Source organism: Littorina saxatilis, linkage group LG14 (assembly GCF_037325665.1).
Source record: "Littorina saxatilis isolate snail1 linkage group LG14, US_GU_Lsax_2.0, whole genome shotgun sequence".
NCBI lineage: Eukaryota > Metazoa > Mollusca > Gastropoda > Littorinimorpha > Littorinidae > Littorina > Littorina saxatilis.
The window spans coordinates 41,373,818-41,392,975 of record NC_090258.1 but is presented as its reverse complement, the minus strand read 5'-3'; the positions used below and the strand labels follow the sequence as shown (position 1 = coordinate 41,392,975).

The following is a 19,158-nucleotide window of genomic DNA, read 5'->3' as shown; positions in this document are numbered from 1 at the left end:
AGAAACACCAAACAACAAGAACGTTTTAATGTATAATAAGAATCCTTTGTTCGCCTTCTCAGCCGCCTGAAAATTACTTCAGTTTAGTGGGCTTGTGACGCCACATGCCTCAAAGAAAAGAGGGCAAATCAAGTGTTCAATCGATACATTATAGCATATTTTGCACTCTAACACCAATAAACGAAATCCGGATATAACTTTGTCGGGTCTGTATGGGTTATGGAAGAGTTGCTTCCCCTTGCTTATCAATAGAAACGCTGAGGCAAGCTACAGGAGGCATTGTAAGCTTACCTCAGTGTTTCCATAAAATAAAGCAAAAGCAACTCTTCAACAATCCATAAAAACGTGACAGAGTAATTTCCGAACATCGTCAATTTAGGGCGTGTGATGGGAGAGGTACCAAAGTGCGTCACAAGTGAATGAAAACTACGAGTTGATATCCCTGTTCATTGAGCACTTCTAGTTTAATCCACTTCTGAGTGTGTATATTATACTGACTCTTCGCTGATTGTAGTCAGTTACGTTAGTGATGAAGTGTATATACTGACTCTTTGCTGATTGTGGTCAGTGATGTTCGTGATGAAATGTGTATACTGACTCTTTTTTGATTGTGGTCAGTGATGTTAGTTATGAAGTGTGTATACTGACTCTTTGTTGATTGTGGTCAGTGATGTTAGTTATGAAGTGTGTATACTGACTCTTTGCTGATTGTGGTCAGTGATGTTAGTGATGAAGTGTGTATACTGACTCTTTGCTGATTGTGGTCAGTGATGTTAGTGATGAAGTCATACTCCAACATTGTCAATTTTGGTTTTGTGATGGGAGAGGTGATGAAATGTGTACACTGACTCTTTGCTGATTGTGGTCAGTGATGTTAGTGATGAAGTGTGTATACTGACTCTTTGCTGATTGTGGTCAGTGATGTTAGTGATGAAATGTGTATACTGACTCTTTGCTGATTGTGGTCAGTGATGTTAGTGATGAAGTGTGTATACTGACTCTTTGCTGATTGTGGTCAGTGATGTTAGTGATGAAGTGTGTATACTGACTCTTTGCTGATTGTGGTCAGTGATGTTAGTGATGAAGAGTATATACTGACTCTTTGCTGATTGTGGTCAGTGATGTTAGTGATGAAGTCATACTCCAACATTGTTCATTTAGGTTGTGTGATGGGAGAGGTAATGAAGAGTATATACTGACTCTTTGCTGATTGTGGTCAGTGATGTTAGTGATGAAGTCATACTCCAGCACGGCAGACGTGTGTCTCCACTCCCTCGACACCTCGTTGGCCTGCTCCATCCACTGTCTCCCGGCGTCTTCATCGCTGTAGTCCACGGCCAGTGTGTCGCGCTTGTCTGCAACAAGTCAATGTGCCTTATAATTATGCATTTTTGACAAAAATATGACATTTTACACACATTTTACACGAGACCTCGTCAGCAAACGATGACTGTCGAGATCTGTGTAAAAACTCATATTTTGATTAACGAAACGAATACTAGGCCTATTTATGTAAAATGACAGCCATTGTTCCCCAAGAAGACCGCGTTAGCGAATGATGACAGTCGAGATCTGTGTAAAATGATATATTTTATACAAATAATATTTATGTATCGATACGTTTTATTTTTCACGGTTAAACGCACAAATCGTGCACTCTTTTATAATCTCGTCCACCCGCCTAAATATGAGTTTTGATATCTTTCACCTTTTCATTATGCGTCCTGTGTTGCACATCTTGTGTTTTTCCACCTCAAAGTTGTTGTTGGGTTTTTTTTTTTTTGGGGGGGGGGGGGGGCTGAAGAGCTATAAGTGAGTAGTTCTATGTTTGGAACTACGCTTCCCCACAGCAGCCCTAGCTTAAATATGTTTGTGTGTGTCTTAAAATAAAAACATGACCTGATTGGAACCGATAGACCTATCTCTCTGAAGATCCCAATTTCATAGCGAAAGTCTCAGTACTTGAAAAAAAAAACCACATGCATGCACACACAAAATGAAGAAAAAAAGTTCGAGCCCTACTGAATGGGAGCAAGCTTTTGCCAGGGGGAAAGCTGCCCGAATTTCCACGAGGTAACCCGAGAGGACTAGGCCTCTATCATATTACCTAGGTTACCTTACGTCAACACTTACGTTCTAAGTCGTCAAGGAGTCGTATAAGTGCGTTCAGCTGTGGACCGTACTGCTGCAGGTGCTGCTGTCTGTCGTACCGCACACACGTCACGTCCCTCACCTGCTGCAGCAACACCGCCACCAACAGCAGCGACCACAATGCGCACCGCCAAACTCCCATCTTGCAACCATGCATGGAAATAAAGCAGAATTTACACCTGTAATAGATAACAATTTACCATCTATGTTTTCTCATTTCTGACTTTCATCACTTGACTGCTTCTAGCTACACATGTATTACACGAGCATGCACATTGCTACCACTGACACACACACACACGCACACACACACACGATAAAAAATCTTTTCTGAAATTTTTGGTGTCATCTTAAACAAAAGTACAGAATAGCAAACTGCTTTGCTCACTTGACTACAACAGCTAGGCGACAGTGCCCTATGACAAGAAAAACAAGTCGCGTTAGGCGAAAATACAACATTTAGTCAAGTAGCTGTCGAACTCACAGAATGAAACTGAACGCAATGCCATTTTTCAGCAAGACCGTATACTCGTAGCATCGTCAGTCCACCGCTCATGGCAAAGGCAGTGAAATTGACAAGAAGAGCGGGGTAGTAGTTGCACTAAGAAGGAAAACACGCTTTTCTGTACCTCTCTTTGTTTTAACTTTCTGAGCGTGTTTTTAATCCAAACATATCATATCTATATGTTTTTGGAATCAGGAACCGACAAGGAATAAGATGAAAGTGTTTTTAAATTGATTTCGACAATTTAATTTTGATAATAATTTTTATATATTTAATTTTCAGAGCTTGTTTTTAATCCAAATATAACATATTTATATGTTTTTGGAATCAGAAAATGATGGAAAATAAGATGAACGTAAATTTGGATCGTTTTATAAATTTTTATTTTTATTTACTATTTTCAGATTTTTAATGACCAAAGTCATTAATTAATTTTTAAGCCACCACGCTGAAATGCAATACCGGATATGACGTCATCAAAGACATTTATCAAAAAATTGAAAAAAACGTTCGGGGATTTCATACCCAGGAACTCTCATGTCAAATTTCATAAAGATCGGTCCAGTAGTTTAGTCTGAATCGCTCTACACACACACACACAGACAGACACACACACACACACACGCACATACACCACGACCCTCGTCTCGATTCCCCCCTCTACGTTAAAACATTTAGTCAAAACTTGACTAAATGTAAAAAGCGTGGAGAAGTATGTTTGGGTCCTGCAAGACTTTATGACCAACGATTTATCCCTTGGAAGAAAATGAAGATGTCTGCTTTTCGTCTGCTTTGAAGGTATGGAGATTTTACAGCGCACACAACAAAATGCAAGTCGTATTGGACAAGAATGTTGTTATTCTTCTTTGTTCGAAGTACCGTAGATTTGTTCTTGGTCATATTTTCAAGCTGTGCATTGTTATATAATGGGAAAAACACGTTTGAACGCAAATTCGTTAAGAAATGTGGATCGTTTGCTCCGAAACTGCAACGTCCATTTGCCACCAAAAAACAAAATCGGGCTCAATTGTAGTGTCATATTTTTTGTTTTATGGGTGTGGAAGAACTGCTCATAATTTACATAGCACTCCGGCCCTGTTATTTTTTTTCGTCACGCTCAAAACCGTTATGTGTTTTGGGCGACGCAGCATTAATAACGAAACGGAACACACTGCATATTTTTTTCACCGAGACAAGTAAGTGCTGGCCTGACCAAAACCAGTCCTCCGAAACAACACTGACGCTTTAGAACATTAAATCATAAATTGCCAATACAGAAAGGCCGAATTTTAAATATATCACATAACGAAAGAATATGTTAAATGCCAGTCTGGAGAACTCGGAGATGAATTTCATTATATATTTCACTTTAAATTTTTTGAAAATTTTAGGAAAAAGTTCTGATTATTTGATCACGTTTTTTTTTATTAAAACAAAAACAAAAAACAGAAAAAAATACAGTCCTGTAAAAAAAAAAGGTATGATTACAACTATTTAGTTATGAAGTAAGCTTGATTTATTTTCAGTTAATTTGAAGTGTTGTGTCTCATTATTACATATCTTTTATGTTCACAAGCTCACATAAAATCATTTATGCAACACACTAAGACCAGACCAAAGTTGAGATTGAAATGGGCACTTTATTTAATAAAGCGCCAGAGTGGATGAAAATATATATACATGACGCTGTACAAGGGTTACTAAACACACACAGTAACATTGTACAACTTACTCTCACATTCAAGCGGGACCACCAACAAAACTTATCATCAAATAAACAACATTTCACGTGGTCAAGCAGGTGACCACAAACACAAATCTTCACATTATAACACTCTCTCATGTATTCATAAAAGAATCATTCATTCATGCTGAATAGATGATGACATAATCAAATCACCCTCAGTCATTCATGGGGCCAAGATAATGACATCATAACATCACATGAATAAAACCGTTCTTGATATGTACAAAATATGACCAGTGTGGGCGTTGACCGCCACAACTGTGGTATCTCTAATACAACTTAAAAGAGATTACACAGCAACCCCACACCAGATCCCGTGCACAGCAGCTAAGCATGGTCAACCTCCATACTTTGGTTATTATGCGAAAAGTTATACCCGAACGACTCGCTATTGTTACCTAAGTTAACCGAGGCTGACAGTGTATGGCCAACCTCCATGCTTGCCAGCCTCCTGCCCTCTGTAACCTGGTTTATCTATCAACTTCAATCTTCAACGTAGGTCCCTACCCAGGTCAACCTCCTGGATAAGAACTTCCGCTGTTGACTGAATTATGTATCTCATATTTTGGACTCAGCTTCCTCGACATAGGTCCAAACCCAGGCCAACCTCCTGGATGAGGACTTTTTGTGATTGACTGAATGCTTACCTAAACCTGTGACCAGCAATCTTGTCTGCAGTTTACTCCCTGAATTGTTTAAGGTAAGCGAATATACCTTTTGAAAGCATCCGATTGCCACCGTCCCCGCTTGCGAATCTGCGCATCTGAGGCGCCTTTTGCTGCGCTCGATGTAGCTGCTCCTATTCTAAAACTGTGTGAATTAAATCGGTCAGGTGGAGTTCCGGCAATGTTCAACATTGCTTTTAGTGTCGTAACAAAATCCCTCCTTAGTAATGACCGACCATTAAGCATGAAGAGCGGGCCGGGCATGCGCCCTCTTTTCACTATGTATTCTTTTAGAGCTTGTACGGGGCATATGAGTGGATTAGCCACTGGGTAAAGATATGTGAGATACATATTTTGAAAAGCTTGTCTACTGGTTTTCACCAGCTGTTCTAGGATCTCTTCAGTAATAGGAAGACGACTGTCGTTTGCGGGTTTAAGTTTATGTGCTGTTTTCATCGACTTACGGACTATGTAAGATGAAGTCGGATCAGACACACTAGATAACTTGTGCACATAACTCAGCGCGGAAATCATGGAAGAAATTGTCGCAGGTGCGTAGCCTTTTTGATAGAGATATGCAATGAAAAGCAGGACAGTTTGCTCGCTTACTGGAAATTCCCAAAGGATATTACTTTCAGTCATGAAAAGCTTGAAAAGCTGCCAAGCTCTTCGGTACAGACTAATGGATGAGGCACTTAACGCCTTGCCAAATCAACATCTGTGCAGTGTCTATGATTTGTCGTGCTTATTTCAAATTTTTTTCCATTCATGTCACCCTAGGTTTAAAAAAAATATTGACTTGACTTGACTTGACTTGACTTGACTTGACTCTGTAGTCTTGGTAATAAAAGCCAACTGAACTGAATCTGCATAAACGGATTGTCTTGATTTTTGTTAGCACATTTTCGATCCAAACACAACACATGCATATTTATTTAGATTCAGGGGGTTGATTAACAAATACAAGGCAATTATTTTGGATTTGTACTTGCAATTTCAATTTCAAACATAAGTTTCGTTGACAAATTCGTTGATACATTTTTGAGCTTCCAAGCTGAAATGCAATCCCAGGACTTGATAAAAGAATATTAGACCAAAGTTTTTATCACGTTGATTGCAAAGAAAACGGTAGCCACGGTGTCGTCGCAACCTTTCTTAAAGTCGGATATGAAGTCGTCAAAGACACGTTTAGCCAAATAAATAAACAAGCCTGGGGATACCATCTGCAAAAATTAGCCTTCACCATACCTGTACGCGGCGCCAATCCGCCCTTACCAAACTGACAAACAGCAAGCAGCAAGATATATGAAACTACACAGATCTTCTCTCAACTATATACGCCCTGATACAGAGCACAAGTTCTGAAGTGCAACGTCAGAAGATTTGCATTGTTCAGCAACGATTGTATAAGCTATAGTCCTTTATTTCCGTTCGTCACGCCTTAATCACATGGCGAGTCACAATTCATTGCAGAGATATTTTCATCGCCATTCAAAATTGATCATGCATGGACACATTTTCATCACCTGTCACAGTTCATAACAGATTCATTATCCTCGCTAGTCTTTGCAACAAGAACACCCGCTACAAACACTAATAACGGCTCCACCCGAGCAAAGGAAGCAATGTTTGCGGTAGGGATTGTAACTTCGGTTCTGCCTGATGATTTGACTGCTCAATAAAAGACAGGGCGGCTGGATGTTGAGATTGGACAGTAGTCATCTCTTCCCTGAATGACGGACAGACCGCTGGGTAGTGTCTACACAGGTAAGCCTTAATCGATGTAAGACCCAGTCATTCACTGAATCAACGAATACAAAACTGCACATCTGCTGATGTCTTTGGTGAAAATAAATCCGACATGAATAAGCTTACATAGCAGTTGTTTTGCTTTATTCAAGTCTGAATGAATGTTTCAAAAGTGAACATTTGTCGGTACCGGCTGCTGAAAAATAATGGAAAAGTTGCTTAGAATAACCTGTGATAATAATTAATGAAACGATCTATATAACCAGGGGTAGGTAGGACCACTAATTTTTTCAAAATTATTTCTAGTATGTTATTTGTTGCATGTATGTAGTCGGTGTGGTAACAAAGAAGGTTGCAAAATTGCAAGGCTGTATGACAAATAGTTTCAGAGATATGGACGATCGAAGTTTCCATTGTTTGGCGTTATTTGCTGTTTTGCGTTTTTGGTCAGTTTTGCGTCGACGCAGCGCTTGCAGTTTTTGTTGTAGAAATGCAACATTTTCTGGATACACCGACATACACATAGTTTTCATTCACAAGCACCTGGGAAATAAATCTCATGTTCCCCAGGCAATAAATCCCCGGTTACCATAGTTGCAGGAAGCAGGTTATACATGGACAATCAAAAGCAAACCCAATAGAAACGCTCGGGGATTCTTCGGCTCTTTTCATTGGTGTTTCCCCAGACCTAAACAGACGACACGACACTGCTTTGCAAAGTTCCAAAAACGAACTGGCAAACTGGCAAAAGTAAACAAAAAACAAAACTACTTCATGAAAGGTCATACATTCATCAAAAACAAATGAAACCTAGCGATATGTTTTGTCTTCTTACAGTCATGGAGTGCGTGTATCTGTGTTTCGATACACAGACGTTCGGAGAAACACGAACGTCAAGTTCAAGTAAAACGACCCCTGACACACACATTTTGACCCGTGCACAAGACGTTGTATCGATAAACGAAGCACAAATAAGAAACAATAATAAAAGCAAAGGAGAAAATAGCAACAAGATATGCAAACATCTAACAAAGCCGAGCAAGCAGAATGACAGGTCTAATGAAAAACAAAGTCAAAGAGGTACTGAGTCGGAAACAAGATCGCGATTCTTTCCCTGCTTCGCTGCACGACACAAGTCTTCTGTGACCTTTGACCAAACGTAGCTTCCACATTCAATCACTCAGCTTAATATTTACAACAGAAAAGCCGAGGGGGTGGAGACCACCAACACTGTAGTCTGTACCGGCCTATATTTAGCAGAAATAAATCATATTCTCTTGCAATTCGTCACGCGTGTCGAGTGAGCAGACCACGACACATCATGCATGACATCAAAAAGCCACAATGCTGAACAACCTAGGATGGGAAACTCTGGAAAATAGACGAGAAAACAATCGCCTCATGATGCTGTACAAAATCAAGCATAAGATGGTCGGCGGCATAGACGAAAAGAACTATCTCCATAGCTCCGACGCAAGAACAAGAGGAGATGGGCTGAGGCAGCAACAGGACTTCCATAAAGCCATGTGCAACACCTTTTTCCCACGGACTATCTCCAACTGGAACCATCTTCCCACGACGACGACATCAGCCCCAAGCCTCGAGTCGTTCCGCTCACGTCTCCGCGGTAGCAGCCCCCTGCAGCCGCCAGTGGGCAACCCCTAATCCCTCAACCCCTGTACATAGTTTTAAACGCCTCCCAACCTATCCAGTTCCTGCCCTTTCTCAGTGCTGGTTTTTATATTTAGTCAAGTTTTGACTAAATATTTTAACATCGAGGGGGAATCGAAACGAGGGTCGTGGTGTATGTGTGTGTGTATGTGTGTGTGTGTGTGTGTGTGTGTGTGTGTGTGCGTGCGTGCGTGCGTGTAGAGCGATTCAGACCAAACTACTGGACCGATCTTTATGAAATTTGACATGAGAGTTCCTGGGATTGATATCCCCATACGTTTTTTCCATTTTTTTGATAAATGTCTTTGATGACGTCATATCCGGCTTTTCGTGAAAGTTGAGGCGGCACTGTCACGCTCTCATTTTTCAACCAAATTGGTTGAAATTTTGGTCAAGTAATCTTCGACGAAGCCCGGGGTTCGGTATTGCATTTCAGCTTGGTGGCTTAAAAATTAATTAATGACTTTGGTCATTAAAAATCGGAAAATTGTAAAAAAAAATAAAAATTTATAAAACGATCCAAATTTACGTTTATCTTATTCTCCATCATTTGCTGATTCCAAAAACATATAAATATGTTATATTCGGATTAAAAACAAGCTCTGAAAATTAAATATATAAAAATTATTATCAAAATTAAATTGTCCAAATCAATTTAAAAACACTTTCATCTTATTCCTTGTCGGTTCCTGATTCCAAAAACATATAGATATGATATGTTTGGATTACAAACACGCTCAGAAAGTTAAAACAAAGAGAGGTACAGAAAAGCGTGCTATCCTTCTTAGCGCAACTACTACCCCGCTCTTCTTGTCAATTTCACTGCCTTTGCCATGAGCGGTGGACTGACGATGCTACGAGTATACGGTCTTGCTGAAAAATGGCAGCTACTTGACTAAATATTGTATTTTCGCCTTACGCGACTTGTTTTAAATTGTCATCCCGATTCCAAGAGGCACACACCGCATCCGGAATCGACAAGTGACATCAACGCGGGACCACTTACGTTTATCAAATAAACCCGGTCCCAACGGAGAGAAGAAGAAGAATGAACACACCTCGCGGCCAAACACAAAAGTAACAGCAGTGAGATCACATAGGTTTTAATTTGTCTAGTCGGGCCATATGGCCTGGAAGCAAACTGTACAGGAACACTAAATCACACACACACACACACACACACACAATGAGAATCCACACGAGATACACAATAACACAATGTCTCTTAGCTTACTCTTCAGCGTCGCTTAGACTCAGCAAAGGCAATGAGCTTGAACAGCCATTAACTTCCTTTCAATACTAACACCTGTCACAGTAGCTAGCATACCTGCCCTTCATTTAAGCGTGCTGTTCGCAACAACCCTCTGTTGCCATCTCCCAGGCAACCAAAAGTTCCTTTTAGGCCACACACCAAAAAAATAGGGTAGGAAGGTAGGCAATCACTTTTTGTTTAAACTTTTTTTTCTAATGTGTACAAATTAAACCTACTCGACAGGGAAATAAGTGTGCGACTCCAGCGCTGTCGCTTTTATTGCGTTTTCTGCACTCGGTTTTTTTGTGAATTTTTTTTGTTTTTTGGTTTTTTTTGACAAATGTAATAAAAAGTTATAGGGTCGGCCCCTAAAAATAGGGTAGGTCGGGTTACCGTAACCACACCTATTTTTTTTTAGGCCTTATCATCATATATCCTACATTGAACCTACATTTAGTTAAAACTGTGACTTTTGTGAAAGTTGTACCAGGCTACCCTTGAGTACTCTCTGATCGCTAGACTATCTTGGCTAGAATGGGGTAGCCGTGTCGCAACACAGTCCCAAATCCCCCCTGCCTACACCGCTAGTACAGGCACATACAGAATGTTCTTTCTTACATGCTGTCAACAGTGACTTAACAAGCTCAGAAAATAATGAGCACACAAAAACACATACGCATGCACGCATGCATGCACGCACGCACGCACGCACGCACGCACGCACGCACTGCAGGCACACACACACACACACACACACACACACACATTGACACACTGACACACACACACAAACACATACATTGACACACTGACACACACACAAACATACACACACACACACACGCACATTCACACACTGACACACACACACACACACACACACACACACACACACACACACACACCAAAATAACCCCTCCCCCCAAAAAAAACCACAAAAAAAACCACAGTAAAATTGAAAAACATCAGTATCAAGTATTGTAACTGAATAGAATTACAATCGAAAAGAATGTACTTACTAAAATCGTGCCTAAAAACAACAAGGGCATACGGTTGAGCAAAACATATATTTGTCCCAATGATCAGAAAAATCTCCACTCTTAACCCACCAGGCGGCAGCGACCGGGATTCGAACTCACGACCTCCCGATTAGGAGGCCGACGTCTTACCACCACGCCACTGCGCCCGTCACAGCCTCAACTGACAAGACTTGCTTTATTGTTCTACTTTATTGTTATGACTAAGACAATATGTCAATGCGACTGACATCACTCAGTGTATTATTCAAAAATACTCGCAGTTGGGTAAATCGTTTAAACCAAATAAGAGCGTGTTGGGACGCCTGTTGCTTTCCCGCGAAGCAGTTACGAAGTAGTGTATGCATGTCAGTATAGTCACTGTGTGATCAACTGAGCGTGACTGACCAACCTGTACTGATACACATACGAGACAGCAATTAAAGCCAGTCCTAATTTACTCACTGGCTGTTTTCATTTGTAGCGCAGTTTTAATGGGGACTGAACTTTGAGAGCCACAGAACGTAGGCAGATTGGTGAATTGATTAATTATTGATTGATCGATTGGTTGATTGGTTAATTGGTTGATTGATCGATTGATTGATTGATTGATTGACACGTGACACACGTTCGGCTGCACAACTGACTTGCATTGGACGGGATCGGATTGACATACTGTGCACTATTAGTTCTTGTTGACTCTTCGCCCGACCTCCCCCCCCCCTTCTAATTTGTTTCAAGCGGCAAGCGGCAAGAAAACCTTTGAAAACCGGTTTGAAAACCTTTGAAAGCAAATTTTTCTAACGCATCATTCTCTTGCACCTTTTTTTTTCTCTCTTTTCTCTGTCTTCGTTTTCTCAGTCTCCCTGCTTTGTTCCGTTTGTTCTCTTCTTTTTCGCCGCCTGGTACAAAGTTATATTGTTTTTATTTATTTATTTCTTCCTCAGTAAGATTTTCCTTTTATTTTTTATGTTCTTTGTCTTCTTTTTCGAAACTTTAAAAGTTTCAAGGAAAATGTTGGACAGCGGTATTGAAGGGAGACAACCATAGCAGAGAATAAGGGAGACGACCTTAAAGGTATCACTCTTTCGCAAATGAGACACAGAAGTTTGAAAGAAAAAGCAAGATGTCCGACCAACCGAAGCCAGACCTGGGCCTTCTTGAAGAAGACGATGAATTTGAAGAATTTCCGGCGGAAGGTATGTTAATGTGACGTCAAAGTACTTCTTCTTGTAGTGTTCTAATGTTTCGTTGCCACTTCTATCAAATACATGGAGAGGTGATACGCAGCTGACTGTCTTTTAATTTTATAGTCAGTAGACAGCATGCGTATGAGACTATGATCACTATGACAAAGCAATTAGAGTTGTGTTTGCGCACTGGCTCGACTGATTTTAAGTGAAGAGTCTAATTTATCTTCTGATGCGTAAGTAGCCAGTCTTGAGCTTGGCTACCCCCCCCCCTCCCCCAATGAGCTTTATTACAGTACACGTCCACATTGATATTGATAAAACTACGGACGAGATTAGTAATAATAACTTGCAGCTATAGGGAGGACGTCAGCCGGCTTTGTTTATCTCGCACAAACTTAATACTGACTATTCCCCTCCCCTCCAAAGTGCTGTTGATCGAACTTTGGACCATGTATTCCCCCCCCCCCCCCCCCCCCCTCCCCCCCCCCCTCCCCCCCCCCCCCCCCCCCCTTGGATTCTAATTTGTGATGAGAAATGGTATTTTGACTTTGAAATTACGAAGTAGACTCGCAGCGTTGTGTAGCGTTGTGTAGCGTTGCGATTTACAACGCGCGGCGCTACGAGGATCGCTGCGATTCACGACGTGCGATGTATTCTGCTGTTACATTTTCTTCACAATCGCAAAGTTTACAACAGCTACATCTATCTGATCTATTTGAGAAATAAAACTCAATAAAACGAAAAACAGAGCTCCATTCTCTCTCTCACTCTTTCAACTGAGTTCACCATATATCGCTGCGCCGATGTAAAACGTGCCTAAGTTCCGGCCTTGAATACTTGGCAGTCATATCACTACATGTCATTGCAATGGCTTCTACTAAATTTATGGAAAGTAGCTGAGTTTTTAACTCTCACCGGGCGATGGAACGCGTTCCGAGTCCGCCATAGCGTTCCTGACGACGGAACGCTATAGCGTTTCTGAACTTCGAAAATTCGCGCGGCGATCGTGACGCAGTTTGTACGGAACTAAATGTTGCTAGCTTGTTCTGTGGTCTTTCCACAGTGCAAGGGAAGCAACTGCATTCACTTGTCCCTTTCTTTGTCTGTATTGTGACCCGGTTTGCGAAACTACCGACGATCAGCGTCAGGGTAAACAGCATGACAATGGCGTCTTCCACGCAGTTGTCACGCTCGTCTCGTAGACCCAAAGCAAGGCGTTTTACGGCGTTGGAAGTTGTTGAAATGCTTCAAACTGAAGGATCTGACGTGGATGAAGGTGAAATTAGCGATTCATCTGTCTATCTTTATTCATTCTTTCACTATGAATTTTTTCCTAACCCATGCAAATGGCCCGTGTGGAGGGAAAGTCAAGGGAGAAAACTGGCCGCCCTGAGTGAGTTAAACTGGAATGACGTTTTTAAACAAGTATCTGAGTACAGTGCCGCCGGCAGAACCGCTGTTAACCGGTGTAACACCTGTTAACACTTCAGCAGCCATTTTGGAATTCGCGCATGCGCAGATCGTTTTTTTCGTGTTTTTTTCCCCCGGTTGATTAGAACGCATATATATTCAGTCTGCAGAAAGTGCAATTTTGTAGTCTTGCAGCCCTGAAGTTGCTTTTGAGTGTCAAAAGAAAGAGTGTAAAGGTTCTAAGGATTACATTGGGCACACAAATACGCTATTTTTCTTGTTTTTCTGGTTGATTTGAACGCATGCGCAGATCGTTTTTTTTCGAGTGTTTGTTTTTTCTCCTCTTTCGGGTTCCTTCTTCGTTCCATGTAAGCGCTCGAACTGTTAACTGGTGTATAGATTCACTTGAGATAATATAATAGAGGTAGGTGCAATCAATTGTTAAAAATGTTGCTGATAATCATACATACATGTACAAAAATAAAGCGCGTCAACAATCTGCGCTGGTGAGAGCAATAGCCGCGCTCTGGGAATCGCTGCGCTGCGCTGCACAACATGCCGCGCTCTGGGAATCGCCGCGCTGCACAGCGCGTCGCGCTCTGTGAATCGCTTGCCTTGAAATTAGCTTCAACGCACACACCAAAAAATCTTATTCAAGGGACGTAACCGCTCGGTGCGTTCTCGAATAAATCGAATTAGGGTAACATCGATCGAATTACATCACAAATCTGCGTCAGTTGCATTTGCAAGATCTTGACATGTTTTTCTCCCTCAAGATGATTGTACCGCTTGAAATTGGCGGAGAAACATTCAGTCGGAAGTTAATTTTGGCTGACGCCTGGCTGATGTCCTCCCGATAGCTGCATGTATTAGTAACTAATACTCAGTATTAGTAATAGAGATTAGAAAGAGTGAGTGAGTGAGAACTGAGATAGAGATTGTGCGTGCATTCGCGCACACGCCCGTGTGTGTGTGTGTGAGGAATGAATAAGACTAAGAGAGCCAGACAGAGAACGTGAGAGAAAGAAAGAAAGAACGCGTGAGACAGACCTGCCTACCCTTATGATTAGGGCGTAATTTACTACACTTTTTAACCCAACTACGCCACCACGCTTTCCACAATGGAAGTACGATTTAATTTTTAGAAACCAAAACGGCAAAAGCACGATTTTTCGCATCTCATCTCGATGTAAATCTGATCTATATTGTTGCGCTCGCAGAGTTTGTATTTGCACCTGCGCGAGATCGTTTAGGCGGTAACCGGTCATTTCAGGTCTGTTCAACCACATACAAAATAGACGATGCCATTTGCATAACAATGAAGCGATGCGTGGAAAATCTGAGTCCCAATGAGAGGGACAATGTCAATGAGTCCGACGAGGAAGCTGGTCACAGTGGCGGTAACGGGATTGCTGTGAAAAAGAAGACAGCCATTCAACAGAAATACAAAGGCACCTAAATGGAATCGTGGCCATGCGACCTTCATCGAAAGGACCAAAGCACGTCTTGTTTTCCCTTTGCCACAGTGACTTTTTGTGTGCACACGGTGGAAAATAATTATGACTGTGTATAGCACATAGGGACAAATTGTCACAAGGAAGGATGCAGTAAAAGGAGAGCTCATGGAAACCAAAAGACATTCCAATTACCGCTTTCTTTATCAAGAAGTCCTGAGTCAAGTGATACAGTAACAAAACTGGAGGGAGAAATTGTCCGAGCAGAAGTGACAAGGTGCGAAATGATTGCCGAATGAAATCTTGATTACACCTTCTTCCACCAGATTACTCTTTTTGGCTGGGCTCATTACACCTTGTAAATTTGGGGGTAAGCAGGTCTGGCGAGATAGAATATGATGTCATACTTCATCATGACAATGTAATACTGTACACTGTACATCAAGTGCCGCCATTCCATACTTTCATAATAATATCCTGAAGAAGGCAGTTTGCCGAAATATTTTTTTTTTTTTTTTCCTTACACCTGTTCCTTGTCCCGGTATGCACTCACGCCGCCCCGTCCCTGCACTCACTGTTCCATCCACATCTGAATTTCGTTCCGCTGCCAGACTTGTCGATTTTACAGACGCTCCAGGGAGGGATGTCGGGTCGTTGCGGTAGGCTACCCTCGGAAGATGACACTGCACTTCTGCTGAGTCACTTCGACGGTGTTCAGTAGTGGGTCTGTCCCGAGCTAACGGACGCAGCCCACTACCTACTATGCCCCCTACTAACGACATTGACAGCTAAGTCGCGGAGCCAGACTGAGTGAGGGTCCCCTCCAGAGAGCAGACCGCCACCACATCCCTCCGTCGACCCCCCAGAACGTCACACGTTGAGGACTGACAGCAGAAGTACTATTCAGGGAAGGATCGAACAGGAACACTGAGACCAAGGTCACCATGAGAGCTCCGGGCATGAAGGGCCACAAGAGCAAGGACACTTTATAATTTTGGATGATTAATGAGATGAGGATGATTATAATGATGATGCTATGGATTTCCAATTTGGTTTGAGACTACGTGACAGGGCAGCACTCTACGCTTACTGTCATAATATATCCTGGTGTCAACCAGGCCCGAGAACTGCCGCACCTGCGGTGTTGGTCAGGTAAACAGAACCTGAGCACCCTCAAAGTCGCATTCGTTAAGTGAATGACACTCGGCTATGTGATTCCAGCCTTCCCATTAAGGAACCATAGCACTTCCACTCTGGGTAGGAGCCGACCGTAGCCCGAAAAACCCACATGACCCTGATGGGATTCGAACCCACGACCTCCCGCCCCACAGCCCGATGCGCTAACCACTGCGCTATGGGGGCCGGTAGTTTTCCGAAATATTGAAAAAGAAAAAGAAAACCTGATAATGATATTGTGATAACTGATGTGTCCACTTTCTTTTAGAGATTAGTAATAGTATTCAAAATAAAAACTATTATTATACTAATGTGGTACTGGTAGTAAAATAGTCAGATTGTCATTGACTTGAGAACAGCAGGAAAACTTAAAATGTATTAAGTTTGTTATGTAACTGTAATGCAAGACAACTAAGATCAAACAAAATCACAGTGAAAAATAGAAAAATGTTACTTTTACACTTGTTTGAGGTTACCAACATATTCTTGTCAGGAATGCATGTTGCTGCACTACAAATTCTTATACGACAAACGTCCTGAGCTTTTCAGCATGAATAGGACATTTGACCGCTTTGAGAAATTGTAATACGACATGTTATAACATTGATATTTTTTTTGCACAACACACCCGCAATGCAAGAAACATGAAAAGTGAAAATATCAACAAAACATTCAGCAATACAACTTACTGTGAATCACTATTTGGACACCGGTCCCAACTAAAACTGACCAGTCTGATAAGTCGATCTCACACGAGCAAGACCTTGTCACTAGCTAAGAGTCACCCATGGCTTGCACATGTATTCTACATGCGAGTTGAACTATATTTTAGGAATTAAAATGAGCACTTTCTGCTTACACAAGTTTAAGAATTGATACAGAGTTCTGTATGGTCTTCACGCGGTCATACACAGTCCAAGCAATAAGGGCCAGTCGCAGTCATCAAACAAGACACCACATGCATGTAGTTCCAGTAGCATCCACAAAATAACACTTGGCCGATGTATTGCGATGATGTCATTGTGCAGAAAAACAGCTCTGCTTCCCAAAGCAAAAGGAATTGAATGTTCAATCCTGAAAATTAATATGAATGAATCAATGAATGTAAATTTATAGATTTTTTTTTTAAGGTACCTTATACAATTGTAAACGAGAAGAACAGCCCTTGTGAAAAATCCTTTTCTTGTGCCCCTTCACTTAGTGTTCACTTTCCATCAATAAACACATCGCAATATTGTACGTCAGCTCAAAATGGGTTGTACTTGTAATAACACAATTAAGGAGCTCTGCCTAAGTGACAGAGCAGTTAAAAGGGCTGTGACAGCTTGGCAGACATGCTACATAAATGTGCTTTAGCTCATAACACACACTTTTTTACAATCAACGGAACTCGTTTACACCAGCTGCTCAGTACTTTGTCATTTGTAAACAATTTTGGTGGAGGATAATGTGACGGCGTCTGCCTTTATTGGCTGAGTCAAATGCGACCCTTTTGGTTGTCATATGGAGTTTCTAAGCCATAGAAACACTGCAAATGCAGCAAGTGTGGTACAGTGGAACCCCCAATTTAAGACTTCCTCCATTTTAAGTCCTTGCTTTTTCAGATTTTCTGTTCATAATCTCTGTAAATATACCTCCAATTTAAGACTTCTTCCTTTTTAAGATCTGATTTTCTCAGATTTGTGAAGGTCTTAAAAGGGGGGTTCCACTGTATGTGCCGAGCCAGCAACATTTCTGGCTGGCTAGTGACTTTTATGAAATTACTTGCCCTGATTTAAAATGTTGATATTTGGCCTGTCCCTGTGACCGCATTGTTTTCATGTTCAGACTGGGCGCAAGAGGAGGAGGATGCCGCTGACGTCAACGTGTGGGAGGACAACTGGGACGACGACAACGTAGAGGATGATTTCTCCAAACAGCTCAGGTAACGTACACCCTCTTGGGGCATGATAGTCCAGCTGAATAAGTTAAGTAACGGTGTTCCCTGTATACCTGTGAACTTGGAACGACAAGAGCAAGATGGGAATGCGATAGTCACAAAATGATACAGTGGTACCCTCTCGCAAGCCATTGAACATTTTGGGAAAACTAAGTCTGAAATGGGAGGGTCAGTCATAAAATGGGGTTGATGAGCAGAAAGTCTGTGAAAGCACACATTTTTCACACAAAAACAGTTGGGGGGGGGGGGGGAGTCCAGGGGTGAAAGATTCTGGCAGATCTAATGGAATTCAGTGTACATGTATAATTATTAGTTTTGCTTGCACAGGAAATTTCTGGTTCGAGGAAGTATTACATTGAGAAAGGCAAATCAAGTGCTTTGTAAATTGTTTTCTGTCACACTGTTGAGTTGCAGAATGATCTTTTGTTTGTCATTTACAACAATTCATGTGCGTTGAGTTTCAAATTGCATGTTTTCTGTTTCAGGGCTGAGCTGGAAAAGCAAGGGAAGAATCCAGACGGCAGTGAGCCCATGAAGTCGTGATGCATCCACGGGCTTTTGTTTGTCTGATGCAGAAACATCTTTTCTGCCAGGCTTCACATTCAGCCATCAGTAACACTCACTTCACATCTGCCATGCTATCTCTACAAAACAGGGATGGTTTCTGTTCATGTTTCATTTTTTTAGCCACATCATTGTCACATGCGAGTTACTTGGTTTGCCTGCAGTGAGAGTGTTAGCTATTATTCAGTGAAAGTGTTATTATCTGCCCCTCATCAAAGGTGCATGTAGTTTTACTGAAACCCGCAAGTTTACAATATAATAACATTGTACATGTTACATGTAATAAAACAATTCCGCAATCATTTACTTGCTAGTGATGGTTGTATAGATCTGTGAAAGCGGACACTGTTTTACTGTACACTAGATACATCGCTTGACTGGTGCAACAACATTACCATAGGCACGACGTATGCAATGTGTTTTGCAGGCTTACAGCGGGAACACGACTCATTCTTTTTTTTTCCACATGGAAGTGTAGGACAATGTTTTGTCTGAATGAGAGAGATGCAAGCTGAGTGAAATAGTTTATTTTGTTTTGTTCAAAGAGTAAAGATGTTGTAAACTATCAGTGGCTTTTGTGTGATATGTCTTGACTTGATTTTGTTTGCTTAGTTTGCCCTGAAAGTTAAGTTGGCGTGTGTGTGTGGGTGAGAGAGAGAGAGGGGG

At 41.5% G+C, this 19,158-nt stretch overlaps 2 protein-coding genes across 4 annotated transcripts in view; one reads left to right on the top strand and one right to left on the bottom strand.

Annotated features, from left to right (window-relative positions):
* The window catches only part of LOC138947773 (angiotensin-converting enzyme-like), a 44,848-nt gene extending 27,208 nt beyond the window's left edge, over positions 1 to 17,640 (bottom strand). Inside the window, exons 1-3 of one of the 3 annotated variants that reach the window (XM_070319336.1) lie at positions 17,124 to 17,640; positions 2,134 to 2,293; positions 1,201 to 1,355 (exon numbers count right to left, since the gene is read on the bottom strand). In XM_070319336.1, coding sequence (XP_070175437.1) covers positions 1,201 to 1,355; positions 2,134 to 2,293 — 315 coding nt within the window. In that variant the 5' untranslated portion in view covers positions 17,124 to 17,640. Of the gene's footprint in view, positions 1 to 1,200; positions 1,356 to 2,133; positions 2,294 to 5,117; positions 5,216 to 9,494; positions 9,622 to 17,123 lie in introns of those variants that run through there. The other 2 variants (XM_070319337.1, XM_070319339.1) reach the window with 2 other exon arrangements.
* On the top strand, positions 11,799 to 19,060 carry LOC138947774 (26S proteasome complex subunit SEM1-like). Its single transcript, XM_070319340.1, has 3 exons — positions 11,799 to 11,955; positions 17,817 to 17,913; positions 18,414 to 19,060. The coding sequence occupies exons 1-3, from the start codon at positions 11,883 to 11,885 to the stop codon at positions 18,469 to 18,471; spliced, it is 228 nt and encodes a 75-aa protein (XP_070175441.1). The 5' UTR covers positions 11,799 to 11,882; the 3' UTR covers positions 18,472 to 19,060.
* Positions 19,061 to 19,158: the final 98 nt, after the last annotated feature.